This window comes from Manihot esculenta, chromosome 13 (genome assembly GCF_001659605.2).
Source record: "Manihot esculenta cultivar AM560-2 chromosome 13, M.esculenta_v8, whole genome shotgun sequence".
NCBI classification, from domain to species: domain Eukaryota; kingdom Viridiplantae; phylum Streptophyta; class Magnoliopsida; order Malpighiales; family Euphorbiaceae; genus Manihot; species Manihot esculenta.
The window spans coordinates 16,404,805-16,432,599 of NC_035173.2; the positions used below are offsets into that span (position 1 = coordinate 16,404,805).

The 27,795-nt window shown below is 40.2% G+C and overlaps 1 protein-coding gene across 1 annotated transcript; it reads left to right on the plus strand.

Moving 5' to 3' along the window:
• Positions 1–275: 275 nt before the first annotated feature.
• LOC110629408 (TSL-kinase interacting protein 1) lies at positions 276–6,527 on the plus strand. The gene is made up of 8 exons (XM_021776368.2): positions 276–374; positions 1,205–1,346; positions 1,562–1,785; positions 1,979–2,214; positions 2,311–2,554; positions 4,951–5,364; positions 5,764–5,883; positions 5,986–6,527. The coding sequence occupies exons 2-8, from the start codon at positions 1,220–1,222 to the stop codon at positions 6,076–6,078; spliced, it is 1,458 nt and encodes a 485-aa protein (XP_021632060.1). The 5' UTR covers positions 276–374; positions 1,205–1,219; the 3' UTR covers positions 6,079–6,527.
• Positions 6,528–27,795: the final 21,268 nt, after the last annotated feature.

A 27,795-nucleotide genomic window follows, 5' to 3' on the forward strand; every position in this document is an offset into this window, starting at 1 on the left:
TCGATTTTAAAAATTATATTAAAGAATTTATAAATTTTTAAAAAAATATTAATTATTTTTTCTATAAATCTTCACTATTAAATATTATGAAAAAGTTTAAAATATATTTCATATGAAAGAACTAGCTATTAGATATTTATTTCTATAAAATTTAAAAAATTAATTACTAAATTTTTTCTTATTATAAAAATTAAATAATAAAATATTTAACTATTAAATTTTATTTTTATAAAAAATAAGAAAACCTGATATTCCTTATAAATATATGGAAAAGCATTCCCGCCAACATTTTCGTGCTTGTTTTTGCCCAATTTCGAACTTTCTCCATTCTTCTCTTCCCTCCCTTCGCTGCTCTACCTGGGATTCTGATTCAGGTAAATTATTATCCGTATCTTCAAATTTATTTGAAAATGTTGGATCTGCAATCAAATTTGTCAATGTTTCTCTGTTTTTGTTTTTGGACGAACCCTAACTCATACATAGCAGTTTTATGCACAAATCTGTTTTGATATATGTTTCCAAGTGTTTTTCTGTCTGGTAATTCTCTGACTTCGAGCACCGTTGGCTTGTTTTAGCTAGATTTTGGACTGGGTTTGTAATTCTTTTGAACTTAATTTCTTAGGTGCTCGTTGAACTTCATTTTTAGCTATATTATCCAGCTTTAATTTTGTTTTGTTAATATGGTTTGTGTTTTAGATTTTGGTAAAATTTCAGCAATTTTTAATATGATAATCAGAAAAGAAATTTGTATCTAAATTTTAGTTACAGTTGCAAAAATAAGCTTTAGAACTTTTCTGCTGTATAGATAAAAAATTTGATGATAGGCTATACTGAAACAAAATCAAAGTTGAGCGATTGTACTGATGCAATTTGAAGTTTAATGGCCAGAGGTGAAACTAAGCCTACTATTTTCTGTTCGATGCTAGTTGTTTTTGTGGGGTTTCCTCAGTGTAATTTTTTCTGACGGTTAGTTTGGCAAATTGTTCTTTGGTATTTAATTCTTCTGTGCTGGGGCTTGTGAGAGTGTGCTTGTGGTGCTGCACATTTGGTTATGGTTGTAAACAACTTAAAAGGCAAGGTTTTGTGATCTTTTTGCTGCAAATGCATGCTTTTACTATTCTCTATCCTCTTAGAAACTTGTCTTTGAAATATTATAGTTGGAGAATAGGAAATAGATGTCCTTAACTATTCTCAGTATTTTCAGGAAAGCTGGACTTCCATGAAAATTACTAAGAAGCGAACGACAAAGGTGGTTGAAAAAACCACAAAGCTTAAATTGTGTGCAGGTCAGCCTCAAGTTGGTAAATCTATCAACAGGACAAGGGGGCATTGTCCCAAACCTACAGGTTTGGTAATTTAGTCAAGTTTCAGATACTTACCTTAAATTGGCAATTGAAATCTGATTTATTTTGTTTATTGCACTTATAGGTTTATTGAGTTCTTTTTCTTTTAAAAAAAGCAATTATGAAATTTACATTTATGAATTTATTCCTATTTTGCATGGTCTTATGCTGATTTTATCTGTAATTGTATGTTCTGCTTTTAAACTTTTGCAACTTAGGGAAAAGCGAAGAACTTGTGGTCAAGAAAGACAAGCATTCTTTGCCTTTAAGATCAGCTGAAACATTACTCCCACCACTTTTAGGCAAAAATAAATGTTCTGCAGAAACGAAAGAGGGATTACCTATATCTGAGCAACAACCAGGACCAATTCTTCATACTTCTGTGAAGGTTAAATTGCAGCTTTTCCCAAATAATGAAGTCACTTGCCAGGGATTAGAAAAGGTAAATTTGTGAAACATATATTATTGAACAAGATCAGAAACTGTTTATATATATATATATATATATATATATATATATATATATATATATATATATATATATATACACATATATATATGTATGTATGTATGTTTACATGTATGTATATAAGATTAAGACAAATATGTAATTGAAAGTTGATTTTTTCACTCAGGATGGGTATCATCCATACTTGGAGCTCACTTTAAGTGCTAGAAAAAAGATATCTTCTGTCCTTAAGCACCTCAATAACAAATGGGGTGGTTCAAGGATTGCTATTGGGGAGCCCGTTCTTTTCCCATATGCCATATCTGAAGATTTAGCTGGTTATAGATGGACATTGAATGATGTTGGTCTTAGTGCAGGAGATGTCTATGAGTCTATTGGACGCCCTTCTATTTTCCGCTTGAGGTTGGCCATTACCATTTTCTCCTCTTCCGTTTTTTTTTTTCCCATTTTTTGGTAGTGGGTAGATTAGTACAACTTTCTAACAATTTTTCTATTAAGGTATGGCTGGTTCTCCGATTGTGAAAATAATTTGTCTGGAGTGCCTTCAACATCAACTCCCTTTGAGGTTTCTTTACAATTTGAAGGCACTCAGAAAGGAGGCAGTAGTAATATAGGAAGTGTATTTGGCAAGGAGAAACAAATTGAGGTAACAAATGAAGATTTGAAAGCAGTCACTGCAACTGGAGCAGCAGCTATCAGTGTGACTGATAAGACACCTTCCAATGGATTAACTGAGCCTATGGTACTATTTTCGCTGCAATTATTCTTCCATTGAATGATTTTTCTTTCATTGATTATGTAATTTACTAGATTTAAACATTAACCAATTTTTTGTTAATCTCAATACATGGGACTAGGGGCGAGGGGCGAGGGGCAAGTGGTTCTAGTTCCTTGTAGGAACTAGAATCGGAATCGAAAATTGGTTCTTTAAATTTTTTGGAACTAGAATTAGAACCAAAATTTGGTATGATTCGGGTACAGTTCCATTTTTTTTAGTTCCATTTTGATTCTTATTTCGATTCAAATTTTAGTACGATCCTCGGTTCGTATTATAAAATTTAAATTTGAACGAAATAATTAAATATTTCTAACACAATACTAATATTATTTATATCAAACTAATAAGTGTTACATTCCATTTTCAAAATCATATCAAATGTACACAATATCATATAGCATTTTCATTTAAAATATATCAAGTATATAGTTTTCTTATTATAATTTTGAAATTTTTAAAAGAATAAAAAAAAGAAAAAAAACTCCTAATAAAAGAATAAAAAAAAGAAAAAAAACTCCTAATACAGCTTTTAAGACTTTGTTGCAATATTTTCACAAGAAATAAATTTCAACTAAATGAGCTTTTTTCATTCCTATGATTCATTGAAAATTTATTTAGTTGTCTTTGTTTCTTATTTCAAAACTATGTAGTCTTAGATAAAATTAGGTAGTTTAGCGGAATAATATATTTTTTTAAATACTTACAGTTAATTTAATTTAATTTATTTTTAATTTTATCGAATTATATTTTATTAATATATACAATCTAGTTAACAATTATAAGTAAATATACACACATGTGTATGTAATTGATTACTATAATTAATGAATTAAATTAATTGAATTAGACCATCATAAACTTTTAATAATTGACTAGTGATTAAAATATATAATAATTTTATATTATTATTTTATTATATATATACATATAGCTATTAATAACAATTATAAGTACATATACACACACATATATAATTATTTTAGTAATTTATATTCTAATAGTATAATTCTAGTAGTGTATATGTTATATATATATATATATATATATATATATATAATCTACTTAAATAGAACATACTATAATCAAACTAACTAAATTGGCTAAATAAAATGGCAAGAAACATTTAATAATTAAACAATATTGCAATTATATGTGTGTAATTTTATTGAAATTATATAATATATAAAACATATTATTGGAATTATATATTAGAATTATAATATCACTATAAATTATTTAAAAAATATATATACAAATTGGTTTTTTGGTACAGTTCTGATCTGGTTCCGGTATGGTTCTTGATAAAAAATCAGAACTAAATAGTTAAATAAATTCAGTTCGGTACGGTTTGGTTCTTATATCATTAGTTCTTTTTCGGTTTTAATCCGGTACGATTCTATTATTTGATTCAGTTTAGGACCCCTAGAAATTGCGAACAACCCTGCATGTGATAGGAGAATATGGAAATTCAGCATTTATTGCTAAGATCAACACATATGAAACATAAATATTTAGGGTGATCTAGCATATGTTCTAAAATTTGTGAAAGTTATTGGGAAATTTTTGTGATTTGATAGCACAAAAAATTTAGTTTATGTCAACTTTATACCAGTCATCAACTTTATAAGAGTGGAGATAGTAGATCATGCTTTAAAAGAACATGCTTTAGTTCCGAGTGAAATCCAGATACACTCGCAACAACTACAAGCATGCATGAAAGATTATGATGATAAGGGATACAGAGATATTGCCTTTGATCCAGGCACTTGGTTTTGGAAAGTATTAGTTAGCTGGCAGACCTATCCTGAATCTGATGGTACATGAGATTTTGATTACTCTCATCTTACATATCCTAACTTTGAGCTTTAGGACAACCTCCTTTTTTCTGAAGGGGAGCTTTAGGACAGCCTCCTTTTTTCTGGAGGGGAGTAATGTTATAGATAAAGGATAATTAAATCCATAACAAACAGATTATATTTTATCTATTAGTTTCTTATATTTATTATTTTATCTTATCTTATTAGTTTGTTCTTAGATTTTGATTATCTTATCTTAATAATTTATTATCTAAATAAGTATTTGTATTAGTCTTTTATTTTATTTAGAAATCCAATGATTGAATGAATCTCCCCTATATAAGGGATTTATTTTTATTCAATAAAATAAGCAAAAACATTACAAACAATGAGATTTAAGACTTTATCTCATTAACGATTCTCGGTTGTTAAGAGCTCTCCCACTAATGAGCTCTTTTCATCCTTTGATGTGATCTACTACCTGGAACCATAACTCTATGCTTCTATAAAAATGTTCAGTTAGTGTATGCTAACTCTGAAACTTGCTTATTTGGATCTGAGCAGTGCAATGAAGTGAAGATGCACCATGGCATGGGTCAGTCCTCCTATCCGTGGGATGATGGTCTAACTAACATAAGTATTGGAGGCTTGCTGTCTGAAGCATCCTTGCAGGGCAGGTTCAATAATTGTGATCCAAAATCAGATGTAAGTAATGCAGGCTTACCTCCATCTCAGTTAACCTCCGATTCATTTGATGCTTTTATCATGGCCCATGTAAATCATTCCCAAGCTCCAAAGCTGCCTTCTCATGGTGCAAGCTCTTCCATTTTGGATGCTGAAGACACTTGTCATGCATTTCCTTTTCAAAAGTTTTCTCCCTCGGGCAAAGATGCTCTCAATCTGGGTGGAAGTGCTTCTGCTCGCACATGCAGCCAGGATGCTGTTTCCAAGTCATTTAAACATCCAATGACTAGTGAGGTTAGCCCAATTTTATTTATTGCTCCACTATTATATTTACATATCCAAATATGATGGGGAACCTTGATTAAGTTGAAGGGTCTCAAAGTTCATTGTTGCTTGGTTTTGTTTAGTAGATCGTGGGGATAGTTAGCCACTGTTACTGATGCTTATGAATTAACCAAGATATTTGTTATAGATGTCTAGTCAGGCTATTAAGAAAGCTCGTGTGATCTTTGGTAATTCGTATGATGGTTTTTTGGTAAAGACCATCTGTTGTTATTGTTTTCTTGGTTTTTAATTCCCAATGAACATATACTTAACATATTTGATACTATATTATGCATCTGATGAATCAAAGAGTCTATTAGACTCTTATTAATCAGCTTACAAAGTATCCTATATTTGTTTGTTTTGCAGGTTAACATCCAATCTGGCCTTCCGCAAGGCAATGTCTGTCAAGAATCTAAAACAGATTTATCACTCTGTTCTCAATTTTATAACGACGAAAGCAGCTTTGGGCTCTCAGGGATTAAATGGGTACTTGAATTTATATTACGATTATAATTTTTCTTATTTATTATCTACATAAATACAGCGCTGTAAATAGCTAATTTGTTTTTGGTGGCTTCATTCATGCAGACAGACTCTTTGGGACCCTTTGATCTTGGCCTATCTTCTTCTAAAAGGATTATTAGCAGTGATAGTTTAAGCATTAGCAGAATCGTTAGCTAGCAGTCAAATCACATTGCAATTCTTCTGAAGATTGAAAGATTTCCTAATCTTGAAGTTGTTCCATGTAAGAGATAGAAACAGAAGTGAATAAGTTAAAACCTGATGATTGGACAAGCAACATAGAATATCATTTTTCAATCTGTTCATATGTTCAAATTTAATTAATCATTAGGGTGGAGTGCAAATTAAAGACATGCAGAAGGGGGTATACCTTTATAGTGTCCATGACATTTGAGATCAAAGTTAAGAGGGTAAGTATGGAAAAATGTGAGTTTCCCATTGTTGATTTTGATAATTAGCAATCACATGTGCAGGGATATTGCATTGATAGCTGTGAATTGCTTTTGTGTCATGTAATAAATACGGTGAAGTTCACACTGGCAGATGCTCTTATTTACAGGTTTATGTCAATATGCCCTTTATAATTATGAATGCATTGTATATTATTTTACCTAAGCTTTATTGGAAAGAACAAACCGTTTTTCTGAAAAGCGATTGAAGCACCGGGTTTAGAAGAATTTGAAAAACTTAATAACAAATTATTGTATAATCTTTAAAATTTTATATTATTAATAAAATATATAATTTTTTAATTTAAATTTTATATTAAAATTAAATATATCTTATATTTATTATATATAATATAAATATATTATAAATATTTGTTATAAATAAATTTATATTATATAAAATATAACATAAATAATATAAATTAAAATATTTCATTAAAATTTTATACTAAATTATGTGTATTTTTTTATATTTGAAAATTTTTATTTTTTATTAATAATATTCTAAAGAAAATGAAATATTGTATGTTTTAAATTGTAAGATTTTTTTTTTATTTTTTTTATATTTTAAATTTTTATTAATAATTTATGATATTATATAAAAGTTAAAATAGAGAATAAATAATGAAATTAAAAAAAATGATATTGTTGTAATAAAAATATATTTTTAAAAATTATTTTATCAATGAAATAAAATTTTAAAAATTATATTATAATTTACTATTAATTTTTTTAAGTTTAATTTAATTTTTTTGAATATAGTGGTGATTAATTGAAAAGGTTTGAATATATTATTTAAAATTTGAAATGTTGGATATAAATGTGAATTATTATTATCGTTTAGATTTTTTTATTTAATGATCTAAATTTTATATAAATGTATTCCAGTGTTGATATTTTTTTTATTTTGAATTTATAGTGAATAAGTCTAAAAAAAAAAATACCATATATTTATGATGAGATTCATTGCGATGGAACATCTCTCACTCAACAAATCATAGCCAAAATTACAAACTAGTTTAGACAAGGAATGAGCCAGCCCATTTACAACACGGTTAATAAAATAAAAAGAAATGGCGGAGAACAAGGAGTTGAGGTACAGGATGTCTTGTACAAAAATATCATGATACAGAAAAAACGCAGTTAGGCTTTATAAAGCATGAACGCTGATTATCAGACTCCGCTAGCAAGTGAAGATAACCATATTGCCAAGGTTATCCAAAAAGGATAGCATGCATTTCCGCAAGATTATGCATTCCAAAACTATTATAAAATAAGGAATAATTAGACAATTTCAATATATTTTTCCATTGAAATAAGTGGTTATATGTACATATTACAATGTCTTATTAAGACAATTTCTAATAATTTTTTGTCAATCAATTAGTTTATAATTATGTAATTTCATATAATTATGTACATATTGTATTCACACTCTAATATTCCTCTTCAAGTTGGATTATAGATATTTATCATGTCCAACTTGTTAAAAAAATATTCTATTCGAGGTCCATTTAAAGTTTTGGTGAGTAGATCACCCAGTTGCTCTCCTGTCTTCACATAACTGGTGGAAATTAAATTTTTTTAAATATTTTCACGGATGAAATGACAATCAACTTCAATATGTTTAGTCCGTTCATGATATATTGGATTGGAAGCAATGTGAATAGCAGCCTGATTATCATATTAAAGTTTCGCGGGTGACGCAACATCCATACTAACTTCATTCAGCAAATGATTTATCCACAGAATCTTACAAGTGGATTGAGCCATGGCTCTGTATTCTGACTCGACACTAGACCTGAATACCATATTTTGCTTCTTACTTTTTCAAAACACTAGGTTTCCTCCAATAAATACACAGTGCCTGTAGTCGACCTTCTATCACTTTTGGATCCCGCCCAGTCAGTATCAGAAAAACACTCAAGTGCAATATGCCCATGATCTCTGTAGAGTATACCGAGTCCAGGAGTCTCTTTTAGATAACATAGAATTTGTTTTAAAGCGGTCCAATGTTTCACCATAGGTGCAGACATGAACTGGCTTACAAGGCTTACTGCAAAAGCAATATCTGGCCGAGTAATCACCATAAGGTAGTTCAGCTTTCCAACCAACCTTCTGTACCTCTCTAGACCATCATAAGGGTTTCCGTCATCTTTTGTAAGACATATATTAGGAATCATTGATGTGCTACATGGTTTAGCTCCCATCTTCCCAGTTTTTGCAAGTAAGTCAAGGACATACTTCATTTGAGATAGGAGAAATTTCCCTTTTACTCCTCAAGACTTCGACTTCTAAGAAATAATTAAGCTGACCCAAGCCTTTGGTATGAAAACTCGCATGCAAGTAGTTTTTGGGAGAAGAGATCCCTATACTATCATTCCCTGTAATGACAATATCATCAATATATACAATAAGGAGAATAATACAAGTATCTGAATTTCTATAGAAGACTGAATAGTCACATTTTCTTTTTCTCAACCCAAAATTTTGGATAACTTCACTGAACTTGCCAAACCATGCACGGGGACTCTGCTTCAAACTATACAAAGATTTCTTCAAATGGTAGACTTTTCTCTACTCCCCCTGAGCAATAAACCCTGGTAGTTGCTCCATTTACACCTCCTCTTGGAGGTCAACATGTAAAAATGCATTCTTGATATCTTATTGGTATAAAGGCCAATGCTGAGAAGCAGTTAGGGAGATGAACAAGCGAACTGAGTTCATTTTTGCCACAGGAGAAAAAGTGTCAAAATAGTCAACGCCATAAGTTGGGCATAACCTTTGGCGACAAGGCGGGCCTTAAGCCTTGCTATGGAGCCATCTGGATTGACTTTGATGGCAAAAACCCATTTACAGCCCACAACCTTCTTTCTAGAGGATGAATCAACTAGTTCCCAAGTATAATTTTCATCTAGAGTCTTGATCTCCTCAAACATTGCATCACGCCATTCAGAATGAGCCAGGACCTCTTTAAATGTCTTAGGCAAAGAAATGGAACCTAGAGAGACAATTAAGCAGGTAGAAGAAGGAGACAAGTGATCATAAGACAGAAAGTTAACAACAGAATAAATAGATTTACACTGTCGTTTACCTTTACGAAGACTAGTGGGGAGGTCAAGGTCACTCGGTGGTGAATTTGATGGCGAAGAAAATTCTAGTGCAGGACATATATCATCAGGTAATGGTCTCCGAAAGTAAACTTGAACAACTGACGGTTTAACAAGAGGCTAAGTATTAGGAGCAATGTCACCATCAGATTGTACAGCAGAAGGCATGCTCGAAGAGGTCCCACAATCAGATATGATTCTATAGATGAGCCACTTATCATCATCCTCTTGATTAGGAGAGGTTTGTGCAACAGGATAAAAAGGAACTTGCTCGGAAAAGACTACATTTCTTGAGACTAGATACTTGTTGAGGTCTGGAGAGTAACATTGATACTCCTTCTGAAGGCGAGAATATCCCAAAAAAATACACTTCAAAGCTTTAGGATCAAGTTTAGTCATATGAGGTTTGACATCCCGAACATAGCAAGTACTGCCAAACAGTCGTGGTTCGAGAGGAAATAATAGCTTCTTAGGAAAGAGGACATTATAAGGAGTTGTAACGACCTGGAAACCAGACCGCTACCGGCGCTAGGATCCAGATCGACTTAAGGTCGCCGAGACCCGTAGCAAGCCTACTATACATCCTGTACACCTGATAAAATCCCATACATGATCATACATTTCCATAAAAACTTAAACTTTTCATATACCAAGCTTGACCTGTGCATGCATCATAACTGTATACATAAAACACCTTACTGGAGCCCTCATCAAATGCTCCAGTTGGGTCAACATCTCATATGTCAAGCCTGGTTCAACATATCTTATCATTAAAACATTTACATAAAGATCATGTATAACAGGAATTTACAATAAACATTAGGGCCAAGCACAATGCTAATCCTCATTACATTACTTTACATCATAATACATGTCCACAACTAGACTATTACATAGCATAAACCAGCCTTTAGCCGACCTCCAGAGCTATCTCTGACCCTGCAAACCTGGGGGTTAGGGGAAAGGGGTGAGCTACTAAAGCCCAGTGAGCAGAACCATAAAAACAGTTTATAAACATATGCCATCATGAAATGCATCACAACACAAACAATTCACATCAAGGATAGATTTGTCGCCAATAACCCTCTACTTATCCAATTGTGCTAGGGGCGTAGAATGGGCCTCACTGGTCTTTCTCTTACATCGTGCCAGGGGGCGTAGAATGGGCCTCACTGGACTTTCATACCGTATCATAACGTATCATATTGAGAGCTAGTGGGTCATCCAATATCCATCCACATCAATATCATATTATGCAATGCGTCATATTCGTGAATTCTAATGCAATACAACCTATTACATACATGGCATTCATGATGCATGAGTATGCTTAAAAGTTTAATTGCTTTGAAATAAAAAGAGTTGTGTTCTACTCACCTCTGGCTGACTCTGAAACAACTAACACTGCTGGTCTCCTCGGTTCCTCAGGTCCGATCCTACACAGGTGGACTCAAATGAGGGATCAAACATACTCTAACATGACTCTAAACATCTCCCCAAAAATCCCCTAAAACATCATCAAAACATGCATAGAAAACTAACAAAGGAAGGCTGGACAGGGGACTTTCAGAGGCAGGTTCGGCGGCCGAAGGTCCCCATAGAGCCGAAAGTCAAGTACTTTCGGGGGCAGGGTTCGGCGGTCGAAGGTCCTTCCAGAGCCGAAAGTCACAACCTTCGGGGGCAAGTTCGGCGGCCGAAACTCCCCTCCAGAGCCGAAAGTCCAAACTTTCAGGGGCGAGTTTAGGCGGCCAAAACTGCCTCCCCTGGCAGGTTCGGCGACCGAACCTTGCTTCGGCGGCCGAACCTGGATCCTCCTGGGTGGCAGAACCCGATTCTGCCATCCCACATTCAGCCATCCCAACCTCCCAACATGCATTCAACTCTTCTAAAACATGCATAAACACTTATTCAAGCATATAGGGGCATAAAACTAGCCTAAACCCCAACAAACATCAACATAGCATCACATAAACATACATTTACCATTTAACTAACATAAATCCTAACATTTTACATCTACTCCAAACATGCATTAAACACCCTTAAAACCCCTTAAAACTTACTTAAAACATAAAAGAAGGTGAGGATCTACGCTTACCTCTTGAAGATCGAGAGGAGAGGTGATCCAAACTTGGAGATTGGGAGAAATCGAGCTCCGGGGGTCTCCAAGCTTCAAAACTTTGATCTTAGCTCAAAAATCTTCAAAACAAAGTTAAACTCATAAAAAACTTGAAGGGATTGAAGAAAAACACAAAATCAACCATGGGAGGGCGAAATCTCACCTATGCCCGAAAATAGAGAGAGAAAACTCACCCATTTTCGGACAAGGGGCCCTTTATAGGTGGCTGGCCAGACCACCTTCGAGGGCCAAAAGTGCTTCCGCAAGAGCCCAATGTTCGGCAGCCGAACATGAGGTTTGGCGGCCGAGCCTGGCTTTTCCCTCCTTGGTCTTTTCTTTTAAAACTCAATTTCTTTCTTTATTAAAACCATAAAAACATATAAAAACATTTTAGAAAACCTTTATTTTACCCTTCTAGAAAGCTCCGACATTCGGGAAATTTTGGATTTCAACGGAGATTCTGCCGGAAGGTAGGAATTCCGATGCCGGGGTCTAGCCGGGTATTACAGGAGTATTACCGTTTTGTATTAGGAGGGCATGCAATTAATGAGAAAGCATGCAGTAGAGACAACATCAGCCCAAAATTGCTTAGGAACTTGCATTTGAAACAACGGATCTCTAGCAGTCTCAAGGAGATATCGATTCTTCCTTTCAGCTACTCCATTTTGAGCGGGTGTATCAATACATGACGATTGGTAAAGAATACCATGTTGAGTCATATAAGCCTGGAATGATTCTGACATATATTCTTTTAGCCTTGTCGCTCCGCAAAATTTTTACAAAAACATTAAATTGAGTCTTGATTTCAGCACAAAAGACAAAAAAATGAGAAAACACTTATGAACGATACTTCATAAAATAAATCCAAGTCATTCTAGAGTAATCATCCACAAAAGTGATAAAATATTTGAATCCAGTCTTAGATCTAACCAGACATGAATCCCAAACATCTGAATGTATTAATTCAAAAGCAGACTCAGCTCGTTTATTCACTCTAGGACTTAAAGAGCTTCGATGATGTTTTGCAAAATGACATGACTCACATTCTAGTAAAGATATCTCATGAAATTGAGGGCATAGCTTCTTCAAAACCAGTAAAGAAGGGTGTTTCAACCGACAATGTACTTCAAACCGAGACACGACACTGGAGCAGGCAACAAACTGAGGCACCCATGCATCCAAAATATAGAGACCCTCAGATACATGTCCTTTACCAATAATCTGCTTCGTCACAAGATCATGAATGAGACAATAATAAGGAAAAAAGAAAACACAACAATTTAGATATTTGATAAGTTTACTCACAGAGATTAAATTAAAGGCAAGATTAGGTAAACTTAGCATAGACGATAGGATAATAGAAGGAGTAGGTTTAACAGTCCCAGAACCCTCAATATTATAGGTTAACCCATCAGCTATAATAACAGAAGAAGGTACTTTATGAGATCGAAAGCTAGTAAAAATATGATGATTACTTGTCATGTGATCTGCGGCATCAGAATCAATGACCCATTTATATGAAGAGGAAATAAGACACATTTTACCTGTCTCAGCCTGTAACGACCCAAAAATCGGACAGCTACCGGCGCTAGGATCCAGATCGGCTTAAAGTCGCCGGGACCCGTAGCAAGCCAAATATTCATCCTGTGAACCTGTCTAATCCCATACATGATCAACAACATACATAAGAATTTTGGACTTTTCTTTCCATTCAATCACCAAACTCAACCTGTGCATGCACTATTCATAAACATAAACATTAACCCCACCTTGGAGTCCTCATCAATGCTCCAATGGGGTGACATAACATAAATTAAGTTTGGTTTACAATAATCATCATTAAACATTAAGATCATGTACTAGAAAGAGATTAATCATAATACTATGGTCAAGCACAACTCTAAACTTTCTTAAGCATCATTACATAACATTTCTATATCATACTTTTACATTACATCATATCCATGTCCACATCTAGCTATTACATAACACATGACTCTACTCCTGCTGACCTCCTAGTCTACCCTGTACCTGCAAACCTGGGGGTTAAGGGAGAGGGGTGAGCTATAAAGCCCAGTGAGCAGAATAGTAAAACATTAAATTTAAAGACCATGCTTCCATGAAATGCATCATATCACAAACATACCACATAAAGGATGAACTTGTCACCATTAGCCCTCTACATAATTCCATAGTGCCAGAACGTAAAATGGGTCTTGGTCTTTCACTTAAACATAACATTCCAAAGTGCCAGAACGTAGAATGGGTCCTGGTCTTTCTCTTACATGGTGCCAGCGAACGTAGAATGGGTCCCACTGGTCTTTCATTCCGTACAGTACATATCATATCATCACATCATAGATTGAGGGCTATGGATCATCTAATATCCACCCACATCAACAACATATTATGCAATGCAACATATTCGTGAATTCTAATGCAAACAACCTAATATATCTCATGGCATGCATGATGCGTGAATCATGCTAAGAATTGATTTATTTACTTTAAAACATATAGAGTTATTCCACTCACCTCTGGCTGAAGCTCTAATGACTCTGAAGCAGCTATCTCATTGCTGAGGGCCTCGGTTCCTCGGGTCCAAACCTACACAGGTGGACTCAAATGAGGGGCCAAACATCTATAAACATGACTCTAAAATACTCCTCAAAAACCCCCTAAAACACCTTAAAACTATCATAGAAATCATGCAAAGGAGGGCTGAACAGGGCACTTTCGGCGGCAGGTTCGGCGGCCGAAAGGCCCTTCACAGCCGAAAGTCATGCACCTTCAGCGGCACTTTCGGCGGCCGAAGGTTCCCTCCAGAGACGAAACTCATGCATGTTCGGCGGCATCTTCGGCGGTCGAAACTCCCTTCCAGAGCTGAAAGTCCACTTTCGGGGGCAGGGTTCGGTAGCCGATACATGCTACCAAAGGCAGGTTCGGCAGCCGAAAGAACCTTCGGCTGCCGAACCTGAGTTCTTCCCGAAGGGCAGAAACTCAGCCTCTCCATGCATAAAAGCCTCCTAACACATTCAATCAAGCATTTTCCTATTCTACAACATGCATACTCAAGCATACAAGCTCCTAGGGGTTTCAAACTAACTTAAACCTCAACTACAACACATCAAACATACATAACCAACATACTTTGCTCATAAACACACATTTAACCATAAACTCAACATAAACCTACACATGCATTTCTACCCCATAAATCTTCATAAAACTTACTCAAAACATGAAATGAACTATGGATCTACTCTTACCTCTTGAAGAACGAGAGGAGAGGCGATCCAACTCAGAGATGGGGAGAAATCCACTCTTTAGTCTCCAAGTTTCCAAAACTTGCTCTTTTTGTTCAAATATCTTCAAATTAACATAAAGCTTGTTAAAATGTGAAAGATCGGAGAAAAAACATCAAAAACGAACCATGGGAGAGCAAGAACTCACCGTGGTCGAAAATGGGGAGAAAACTCGCCCGTTTCGGCCATGGAGCTCTTATATAGGGACTGCCAGACCACCTTTCGGCAGCCTAAAGTGCCTCCAAAAATCATGTAAGTTCGGCGGCCGAACATGAGGTTCGGCGGCCGAACATGAGGTTCGACGACCGAACCTTTGAAACTTTCGGAAGCCTAACCTGCCCCCCTAAACCATCCCACGTTCGGCGGCCGAACTTGGGGTTCGGTGGCCGAACCTGGAAATGTCTCATTGGTCTTTTTCATTTAAAACTCAATTTTCTTTTTGCTTAAAACCATAAGATACATTAAAACATTTTGTAAAAAAATATGATTTTACCCTTCTAGAGGTTTCCGACATCCGAGATTCCACTGAACGGTAGGAATTTCGATACCGGAGTCTAGCCGGGTATTACACAGCCGCTATTGAAGACGTTGGGATAATTTTAATAATATAAGTCTTACTGTGAAAAACCATTTCAACCAAAACCCTTACACTCCTATACCTTCAAACTAATTAAAGGAAGATAACAAAACCTAATCCAGTGAATAGTATTAAAAAACGCCTCCACCCAATATCCAAACGGCAAACGAACCACAAATCTAACAAGGGGGCTGCAAAGCGACTTCGGCGTTGTAACGACCCGGTTACCGAACTGCTATCGGCACTAGGGTTCAGATCGACTTAAGATCGCCGGAACCCGTAGCAAGCCTACTGTACATCCTGTTACACCTGATAAAATCCCATACATGATAAAAAGATATAACCAAAAATATAAATATCCCATGAACCAAGACTCGACCTGTGCATGCATCAAAACTGAAAACATAAACCCATACTAGAGCTGTAACGACCCAAAAATCGGACCGCTACCGGCGCTAGGATCCGGGTCGACTTAAGGCCGCCGGGACCCGTAGCAAGCCAAACATACATCCTGGAAACCTGTTTAATCCCATACATGATCAACAAACATACATAAAAATTAAAACTTTTCTTTCCATATACATCAACCAAACTCAACCTGTGCATATACATATACTTAACATGATCATAACATTGATCCCTCCGTGAGATCTCATCAGTGCCCCCAATGGGTGACACAACATATGCTGAGTTGGTTTACATAAGGACAAAAAAATAACCAAGATCATGTATAAAAAAAGGGATTACAACATCTATGGTCAAGCACACCTCTAATCATATATAAGCATCATTACATAACTACTGTACTTAAGACATTACATTACAATTTGATCATGTCCATTACTAGCTATTACATAACATGAATTCTTTACTCTATCCGGACTCCTGCTCTACACTGTACCTGCAAGCCTGGGGTTAAAGGGAGAGGGGTGAGCTAAAAGCCCAGTGAGTAGAACTATAAAACATAATAACACTGTGCTTTAATGAAATGCATCATAACACAGACAATTCACATAAGGGTTGGGTGAACTTGTCACCAATTAGTCCAAGTAACTCTGTGCCAGGCCTGTAGAATGGGGTCCTGGTCTTTCCTGTCAGAACATACTTTACTTACCATTTCCCCAGGGCCTCCTCTGAGCTCCTGGTCTTCGAGTCCCGTAACCGTGCTAGACCATAGGATGGGATCCTGGTCTTTCCTTACTCTGTGCCAGGCCTGTAGAATGGGGCCTGGTCTTTCTTACTCTGTGCCAGGCCTGTAGCATGGGGCCTGGTCTTCCTGTCATGGACTAATTGGGTCATCCGACATTTACCCACATCAACAACAATCGATGCAATGCGGCATATTCGTGAAAACTAAGGCAGTCATCCTATTGCATAATTATGATGCATGATACATGATAAAACATTTAATTTAAAAGATTTAGTTTCGTTCCACTCACCTCTGGCTGACTCTGACAACACCGAAGCAGCTGACCTCACTGCTGGGGTCCTCGGTTCCTCGGGTCCGAACCTACACAGGTGGACGCAAATGAGGGACCAAACATACTTGAACATAACTCTAAAATACTCCCCAAAAACCCCCTGAAACATCATGAAAACATCACATAAAAACATGTAAGAAATGGCTGAACAGGGCACTTTCGGCGGCAGGTTCGGCGGCCGAAAGTCCCTCCAGAGCCGAAAGTCAGGCAGGTTCGGCGGCACCTTCGGCGGCCGAACCTCCCAGATAGATTCGAAAGTCTTCCTTCGGGGGCAAGCTTCGGCAGCCGAATGCTGCCTCCACAAGGGGGTTCGGCGGCCGAAACTCCCTTCGGCGGCCGAACCTGGTTTCTGCCAGAAGGGCAGAAACTTGGTTCACATGAACCCCTTGCCTCCCAAAACCTCAAATCATGCATAAATCCCAACCAAAACATGCATACAAGTTCCTAGGGGTCTCAAACAGTCAAATACCCCAACTACAACACTTCAAACACACACAATCAACACACATTGCTCAAAACCTTAATATTAACCCATAACTCAACATATAACCTAACATGCCTTTCTACCCATAGATCTTGCATAAAACTTATTTAAAACACATAAGGAGCTTAAGATCGGCTCTTACCTCTTGAAGATCGAGAGGGAGACGACCTAAACTTGGAGATGCACGAAAATGAGCTCTTGAGTTCCCAAAGCTCCAAAACTTGGTTTAAATGCTCAAAACTTGCAATGTGAGTTTAAAACTCAAGAAAAATGGAAGAGATTTGGAGGAAGAACACAAGAGTTGCAAAGGGAAGGTCGGAAGCTTGCTGTGGCCGAAAATGGGAGAAAACTCACCCATTTCGGCCAAGTGCCCCTTTTATAGGTGGCTGGCCAGGCCACGTTCGGGGGCCGAATGCGCTCCCGCATCCATGCAATGTTCGGCGGCCGAACTTGACTTTCGGCGGCCGAACCTAGGTTTTCCTCCAAGGACTTTTCATGCAAAAACTCATTTAATTTCATACTTAAAATCATAAAACACATTAAAACATTTTTATAAAACATGCTTCTACCCTTCCAGAGGTCTCCGGCATCCGAGATTCCACCGGACGGTAGGAATTCCGATACCGGAGTCTAGCCGGGTATTACATTCTCCCCCCTTAAGAACATTCGTCCCCGAATGTTCCTCAACTAGCACATGCAAAGCATACAACATAAAACACATAGAGACTAACCTTAAAAGAGATGAGGATATTGCCGGAGCATGGACTCCCGTGTCTCCCAAGTGCACTCTTCCATATTGTGGTGGTTCCATAGGACTTTTACCATCGGGATTTCCTTGTTTCTTAGCTTTCTGATCTGGGTGTCTATGATCCGCACTGGCTGCTCAACATAGGTGAGATCCTCTTGGATCTCCACATCAGGCTCACTAAGAACCTTGCCCGGATCTGACACGAACTTTCTCAACATAGAAACATGGAAAACCGGATGGATTCTCTCCATTGAAGCAGGTAAATCCAGCTTGTACGACACATTCCCAATCCTTTGCAAGACTTCAAAGGGTCCGATGTATCGTGGGGCTAGTTTACCTTTCCTCCCGAACCGAACCACTCCTTTCATTGGAGACACCTTGAGCAATACCAGATCCCCCTCCTGAAACTCTACTTGCCTTCTGCAGATGTCTGCATAACTCTTCTGTCTGCTTGCAGCAGTCTTGATTCTTTCTCTGATTAAGGGTACCACCCTGCTGGTGATCTCTACTAGCTCAGGCCCTGCCAAGGCCTTTTCTCCAACTTCTTCCCAGCAAACAGGTGACCTGCACTTCCTTCCATATAAAGCTTCATATGGAGCCATCCCGATGCTAGCATGATGGCTGTTATTGTAGGCAAACTCCACCAAAGGTAGATGCTGCCTCCAAGAACCGCCAAAGTCCAGCACACACATTCTAAGCATATCCTCGATAGTCTGGATGGTCCTCTCTGACTGTCCGTCTGTCTGTGGGTGGAAGGCAGTGCTAAAATCCAACCTGGTACCCATGGCATCCTGCAGACTCCGCCAAAACCTAGAGGTGAACTGGGGTCCTCTATCTGACACTATAGAAACAGGAACCCCATGCAGTCTGACTATCTCATCAACGTACACCTGCGCCAACTTGTCCACAGAATAGCCACTCCTGACAGGGATGAAGTGAGCAGATTTGGTGAGTCTGTCCACAATCACCCATATGGAGTCCAATCTGTTGGACGCTGCCGGTAACCCCACTACGAAGTCCATAGCTATATTCTCCCATTTCCACTCTGGAATAGGTAGCGGGTTAAGCATTCCAGCCGGCTTCTGATGTTCCAGCTTCACCCTCTGACATACTTCGCAGGCTGACACAAACTGTGCCACTTCTCTCTTCATAGCTGGCCACCAATAAACTTTCTTTAGATCTTGATACATCTTGGTGGCTCCGGGGTGAATGCTGTATCTTGCATTATGAGCCTCTCTCATAATGTCTCCTTTTAGCCCTATGTCATATGGTACACACAATCGACTCCCATAGCGGAGGATCCCCTTACTGTCGAATCGGAACTCACTGTCCTTGCCTGACTGAACAGTCCTGGCAATCTTCACTAACTCTGGGTCCTCATGCTGTTTCTGAGCCACCTGCTCCAGAAACACGGGTGTCACTTTCATCTGAGCAACCAAGGCACCTGTACCAGACAACTCCAACTGTAGACCTACCTCAATGAGTTTGTAAAACTCCTTCACCACTGGTCTCCTCTCTGCCGTGATGTGGGATAGACTACCTAGTGACTTCCGGCTTAGGGCGTCTGCCACGACATTCGCCTTACCCGGATGATACTGAATCTTGCAATCATAGTCACTTAGCAGCTCCACCCATCTCCTCTGTCTCAAGTTCAAATCTCTTTGACTCAGGATGTACTGTAGGCTTTTATGATCTGTGAAGATCTCACATTTTACCCCATAGAGGTAGTGCCTCCACATCTTGAGTGCAAAGATTACTGCTGCCATTTCCAGGTCATGTGTGGGGTAATTCAACTCGTGCTTCTTTAGCTGCCTCGAAGCATAAGCGATCACCCTCTCATTTTGCATCAGTACACAACCCAGTCCCACACGGGACGCATCACAAAAGACTATAAAGTCTGCATCACTAGATGGCAGAGCTAACACTGGTGCTGAAGTTAACCTCTTCTTAAGCTCTTCAAAACTCTCCTCGCACTGGTCGGTCCACAGAAACTTCTGATTCTTCCTGGTTAGTCTGGTCAGAGGAGCTGCAATTTTTGAGAAGTCATGAACGAACCTCCTGTAGTAACCTGCTAAACCCAAGAAACTTCTGATCTCTGTCACTGAAGTGGGTCTAGGCCAGTTAGCCACAGCTTCTACCTTCTTGGGGTCCACCTCTATTCCATTTTCTGACACAACATGCCCCAAGAACGAAATGCTCCTCAGCCAGAACTCACACTTGGAGAACTTGGCATACAAGCCATGTTCCCTCAAGGTCTCCAGAACCAACCTCAGATGATGGGCATGCTCCTCTGCATTCCCGGAATACACCAAGATATCATCTATAAAGACAATAACGAAGTGGTCCAGGTACTGATTAAATACTCGGTTCATGAGGTCCATGAATGCTGCAGGGGCGTTGGTTAACCCGAACGGCATCACAAGGAACTCAAAATGCCCATATCTGGTCCTGAAAGCTGTCTTTGGCACATCTTCTTCTCTGATCCTCAGCTGATGGTACCCAGATCTCAGATCTATTTTGGAGAAACAACCCGCTCCTGCTAGCTGGTCGAATAGATCGTCGATCCTTGGCAATGGGTACTTGTTCTTGGTAGTGACTTTGTTCAACTGTCTGTAGTCGATACAAAGTCTAAGGGATCCATCCTTCTTTCTCACAAACAAAACGGGAGCACCCCAGGGTGAGGTACTCGGTCGGATGAAGCCCTTGTCTACCAGCTCCTGCAACTGCTCCTTCAACTCTTTCAATTCTGCTGGCACCATCCTGTAGGGAGGGATAGAGATCGGTCGGGTTCCAGGCATCAGTTCTATCTCAAACTCTATCTCCCTAGCAGGTGGTAAACCTGGCAGTTCGTCTGGGAACACATCTAAGAACTCTCTAACCACTGGCACCGAGGCGGGCTCTCTAACCTGACTGCTAAGCTCTCTCACATGAGCCAAATACCCCTGACATCCCTTCCTAAGCAACCTACGAGCCTGAAGAGCTGAGATCATACCTCTAGGTGTACCCCTCCTGTCTCCTCTGAAGACGACCTCTGATCCATCCTGACCTCTGAACCTGACTACCTTGTCCCTGCAGTCCAAGGTAGCACCATGGGTAGATAACCAGTCCATCCTTAGAATGACGTCAAAGTCTGTCAAATCTAGAACCACAAGGTCGGCGGACATGCATCTCCCCTCAATAAAAACTGGACTACACTGACAGACTGACTCTGCCACTGATGGATCACACTTGGGTCCACTGACCCAGAGAGGACACTCTAACCCAGAGATCATCAATCCCAACCTCTCTACGGCCCTCGGAGCAATAAAAGAATGAGATGCACCAGGGTCCATCAATGCATATACATCCGAACATCCAATGACGAGATTACCTGCCACCACGGTGTTGGATGCGTCTGCCTCCTGCTGTGTCATTGTGAAGATCCGTGCTGGGGCTGATGGACCTTCACCTCTGAAACCCGCTGAAGAAGAGGCTGCTCCTCTCCCTCTGCCTCTGCCACTGGCCTGAGTCATGGCTGGAGCTGCTGGCTGCGCTACACTGCCTGAAGCTGTCTGCTGGGACTGAGCCATCGGGGCCGCTCTTGGACAGTCTCTATAACGACCCGGAAATCCGGACCGCTACCGGCGCTAGGATCCAGATCGGCATAAGGCCGCCGGGAACCGTAGCAAGCCTGACATAACCTGTAATCCTGCTTAATCCCATACATGATCAACAGTACTCATAAACCTGTAAACATTTTCATATAACAACCAAGCTCAACCTGTACATAAACATAAACATAACATAAACCTCCACTGGAGCCCTCATCAAATGCTCCAATGGGGTATCTCATCATACATAAGCTTGGTTGAAACATAACCTCATATCTCATATCATAAAGACCATGTACATACAAATGGGATTAACAATCTGTATTGGTCAAGCACAACTCTATCCTCAATATTCAAATTACATAACATAACTTAAAACTCTTTTACATTACATCATAATACAATTTTCATGTCCACAATCTAACTATTACATAACATCACTTCATACTCTGGCTAACCTCCTGGTCTACCCTGTACCTGCACATCTGGGGTTAGGGGAGAGAGGGGTGAGCTATAAAGCCCAGTGAGCAGAATAGAGAAAACATATATTAAATAGTTCATGCTTCCATGAAATGCAACACATCACAAACATATCACATAAGGATGGTATTGTCACCTATAGTCCTCAACATAGTCCAATCGTGCCAGGGGCGTAGAATGGGCCTCACTGGTCTTTCCCTTACATACATAACATAACATAACATTCCGATATGCCAGGGGCGTAGAATGGGCCTCACTGGTCTTTCTCTTAACATAGTCCAGGGGCGTAGAATGGGCCTCACTGGCAATCCATACCGTATCATCATCATCATATCATACCATAAGAGGACTAGAGGATCATCCAATAGCCAATCCGCATCCACATCATATTATGCAATGCAACATATTCGTGAATACTAATGCAAACAACATAAAATATCACATGGCATATATGATGCATGAACATGCTCCAAAAAAAGTTATATTTCATTTATTTAAAAACTTAAGGTTCATTCCACTCACCTCTTAGCTGAAGCTCAACAGACTCTGAAGCAGCTATCTCACTGCTGGGGTCCCTGATTTCTCGGGTCCAAACCTACACAGGTGGACTCAAATGAGGGACCGAACATACATAAACATGACTCTAAAATACTCCCCAAAAACCCCCTAAAACTTCAGGAAAACATCACATAGAAATATGCATGAAATGGCTGAACAGGGCACTTTCGGCGGCACCTTCGGCGGCCGAAAGTCCTGGACAGATCCGAAAGTCAGGCACTTTCGGCGGCACCTTCGGCGGTCGAAAGTCCCAGACAGAGACGAAAGTCTCTTTTCGGGGGCAACTTCGGCAGCCGAATGCTGCCTCCACAAAGGGGGTTCGGCGGCCGAAAGTCACTTCGGCGGCCGAACCTGAGCTTCTCCCGAAGGGCAGAAACTCAGCTCTTCTATGCCCATTTCGCCTCCCAAGCTCAAATCATGCAAAAACTTGCTATACCACATGCATACTTCACATACATTACACCTAGGGGTCTCAAACTATCATATACCCCATCTACAACACTTTCAACAACACATAACAAGCTACATTGTTCATCAAAGCATCAAAACCCATAAACTCATCATATATACTCTAACATGCATTTCTACCCATAGATCTTGCATAAAACTTATTTAAAACACATAAGGAGCTTAAGATCGGCTCTTACCTCTTGAAGATCGAGAGGGAGACGACCTAAACTTGGAGATCCACGAAAATGAGCTCCTGAGTTCCCAAAGCTCCAAAACTTGTTTCAAAAGCTTAAATCTTCCAAACCAAGTGAAGACAAGTGAAAATCTTGAAAGATTTAGAGGGAGAACATAAAAAATGGGTGAGGGACGGCGGAAAACTCACCTTGGCCGAAAATGGGGAAAAGCTCGCCCGTTTTCGGCTAAGGGACCCTTTTATAGTGGCTGGCCAGACCACGTTCGGGGGCCGAATGTGCCTCCGCATCCATGCAATGTTCGGCGGCCGAACTTGACTTTCGGCGGCCGAACCTGGACTTCCCTAACTCATGCTTTCGGGGGCCTAACGTGCCTCCAAAACGCATGCATGTTCGGCGGCCGAACTTGCCTTTCGGCGGCCGAACCTGGGTTTTCCTCCAATGCTATTTTCATGTAAAAACTCATTTTCTTTTATACTTAAAACATTAAAATACATGAAAACATTTTATAAAACATGTTCTTACCCTTCTAGAGATTTCCGACGTTCGAGATCCCACCGGACGGTAGGGATTCCGATACCGGAGTCTAGCCGGGTATTACATTCTCCCCCCCTTAAGAACATTCGTCCCCGAATGTTCCTCAACTAGTACATGCATATCATAATACGTAACATACATACTAACCTCTAAAAGAGATGGGGATACTGTTGGAGCATGGATTCCCGTGTCTCCCAGGTACACTCCTCAATATTGTGGTGGTTCCAAAGGACTTTAACCATCGGGATTTCCTTGTTCCTTAGCTTTCTGATCTGGGTGTCTAGGATCCGTACTGGTTGCTCAACATAGGTGAGATCCTCTTGAATCTCCACATCAGGCTCACTAAGAACCTTGCTCGGATCTGACACGTACTTTCTTAACATGGAAACATGGAAAACCGGATGGATTCTCGCCATAGTAGCAGGTAAGTCCAGCTTGTACGACACATTCCCAATCTTTTGCAAGATTTCAAAGGGTCCGATGTATCGTGGGGCTAGTTTACCTTTCTTTCCAAAGCGAACCACTCCCTTCATTGGAGACACCTTGAGCAATACCAGATCCCCCTCCTGAAACTCTAACTGTCTCCTGCGGACGTCTGCATAACTCTTCTGTCTGCTTGCAGCAGTCTTGATTCTCTCTCTGATGATGGGTACACCCTGCTGGTGATCTCAACTAACTCAGGCCCTGCTAAAGCCTTCTCTCCAACTTCCTCCCAGCAAACAGGGGACCTGCACTTCCTTCCATACAAAGCTTCATATGGAGCCATCCCGATGCTAGCATGATGGCTGTTATTGTAGGCAAACTCCACCAAAGGTAGATGTTGCCTCCAAGAACCGCCAAAGTCCAGCACACACATTCTGAGCATATCCTCTATGGTCTGGATGGTCCTTTCTGACTGTCCGTCCGTCTGTGGATGGAAGGCAGTACTGAAATCCAACCTGGTAGCCATGGCATCCTGCAGACTCCGCCAAAACCTGGAGGTGAACTGGAGCCCTCTATCTGACACTATTGAAACAGGAACCCCATGCAGTCTGACTATCTCATCTACATATACCTGCGCCAACTTGTCCACAGAATAGCCACTCCTGACAGGGATGAAGTGAACAGATTTGGTGAGTCTGTCCACAATCACCCATATGGAGTCCAATCTGTTGGACGTCGCCGGTAACCCCACTACGAAGTCCATAGCTATATTCTCCCATTTCCACTCTGGAATAGGTAGTGGGTTAAGCATTCCAGCCGGCTTCTGATGTTCCAGCTTCACCCTCTGACATACTTCGCAGGCGGACACAAACTGTGCCACTTCTTTCTTCATCGCTGGCCACCAATAAACCTTCTTCAAATCCTGATACATCTTGGTGGCTCCGGGGTGAATGCTGTATCTTGCATTATGAGCCTCTCTCATAATGTCTCCCTTTAGCCCTATGTCATCTGGTACACATAATCTGTTCCCATAGCGGAGGATCCCCTGGTTGTCGAATCTGAACTCGCTGTCTTTGCCCGATTGAACAGTCCTGGCAATCTTTACTAACTCCGGGTCCTCATGCTGTTTCTGAGCCACCTGCTCCAGAAACACGGGTGTCACTCTCATCTGTGCAATCAAAGCACCTGTACCAGACAACTCTAACTGTAGACCTTCATTCATGAGCTTGTAAAATTCCTTCACCACCGGTCTTCTCTCCGCCGTGATGTGGGATAAACTGCCAAGTGATTTCCGGCTTAGGGCGTCTGCCATAACATTCGCCTTACCCGGATGGTACTGAATCTTGCAATCATAGTCACTCAGCAGTTCTACCCATCTCCTCTGTCTCAAATTCAAATCTCTTTGACTCAAGATGTACTGCAGGCTTTTATGATCTGTGAAGATCTCACATTTAACCCCATAGAGGTAGTGCCTCCACATCTTGAGTGCAAAGATTACTGCTGCCATCTCAAGGTCATGTGTGGGGTAATTCAACTCATGCTTCTTTAGCTGCCTAGAAGCATAAGCAATCACCCTCTCATTCTGCATAAGCACACAACCCAGTCCCACACGGGACGTATCACAAAAGACTGTAAAGTCTTCATCACTAGCCGGCAGAGCTAAAACTGGTGCCGAAGTCAACCTATTCTTGAGCTCTTCAAAACTCTCTTCGCACTGGTCGGTCCACAGAAACTTCTGATTCTTCCTGGTCAGTCTGGTCAGAGGAGCTGCTATCTTTGAGAAGTCCTGAACGAACCTCCTGTAGTAACCTGCCAAACCCAAGAAACTCCTGATCTCCGTCACTGAAGTGGGTCTAGGCCAGTTAGCTACAGTTTCTGTCTTCTTGGGGTCTACCTCTATACCATTCTCTGACACTACATGCCCCAAGAACGAAATGCTCCTCAGCCAGAACTCACATTTAGAGAACTTGGCATACAAGCCATGTTCCCTCAAGGTCTGTAGAACCAACCTCAGATGATGGGCATGCTCCTCTGCATTCCTGGAATACACCAAGATATCGTCTATGAAGACAATAACGAAGTGATCCAGGTACTGGCTAAACACTCTGTTCATGAGGTCCATGAATGCTGCAGGGGCGTTAGTTAACCCGAACGGCATCACAAGGAACTCAAAATGCCCATATCTGGTCCTGAAAGCCGTCTTTGGCACATCCTCATCCCTTATCCTTAGCTGATGGTACCCCGATCTTAGATCTATTTTGGAGAAACAACCCGCTCCGGCTAGCTGGTCGAATAGATCGTCGATCCTTGGCAATGGGTACTTATTCTTAGTAGTGACTTTGTTCAACTGTCTGTAGTCGATACAAAGTCTAAGGGATCCATCCTTCTTCTTTACAAAGAGTACTGGAGCACCCCAAGGTGAGGTACTCGGTCGGATGAAGCCCTTGTCTACTAGATCTTGCAACTGTTCTTTCAACTCTTTCAACTCAGCTGGGGCCATCCTGTAGGGAGGGATAGAGATCGGTCTCGTTCCAGGCATCAGTTCTATCTCGAACTCTATCTCCCTAGCAGGTGGTAAACCTGGAAGCTCGTCTGGGAACACGTCTAAGAACTCTCTGACCACTGGCACTGAGGCGGGCTCTTTAACCTGACTGTCTAGCTCTCTCACGTGAGCTAGAAAACCCTGACAACCCCTCCTGAGCAGCCTACGAGCCTGTAGGGCCGATATCATACCTCTAGGTGTACCCCTTTTGTCTCCTCTGAAGACGACTTCTGACCCATCCTGACATCTGAACTTAACTACCTTGTCCCTGCAGTCCAAGGTAGCACCATGGGTAGATAACCAGTCCATCCCTAGAATGACGTCAAAATCAGTCAACTCTAGAACCACAAGGTCGGCGGACATGCATCTTCCCTCCACAAAAACTGGACTACATTGGCAGACTGACTCTGCCACTGACGGGTCACACTTGGGTCCACTGACCCAGAGGGGACACTCTAACTCAGAGACCATCAACCCTAACCTCAGCACGGCTCTCGGAGCGATGAAAGAATGAGATGCACCAGGGTCCATCAATGCATACACATCAGAACAACCAATGATGAGATTACCTGCCACCACGGTGTTGGATGTGTTCGCCTCTTGCTGTGTCATTGTGAAGATCCTCGCTGGAGCTGACGGACCTTCACCTCTGAAACCCGCTGAAGAAGAGGCTGCTCCTCTCCCTCTACCTCTGCCGCTGGCTTGAGTTGGTGCTGGAGCTACTGGCTGAGCTACACTGCCTGAACCTGTCTGCTGGGACTGTGCCATAACAGCTGCTCTAGGACAATCCCGAGCCATATGTCCCTCTTGCCCACATCTGAAGCAGGCTCTG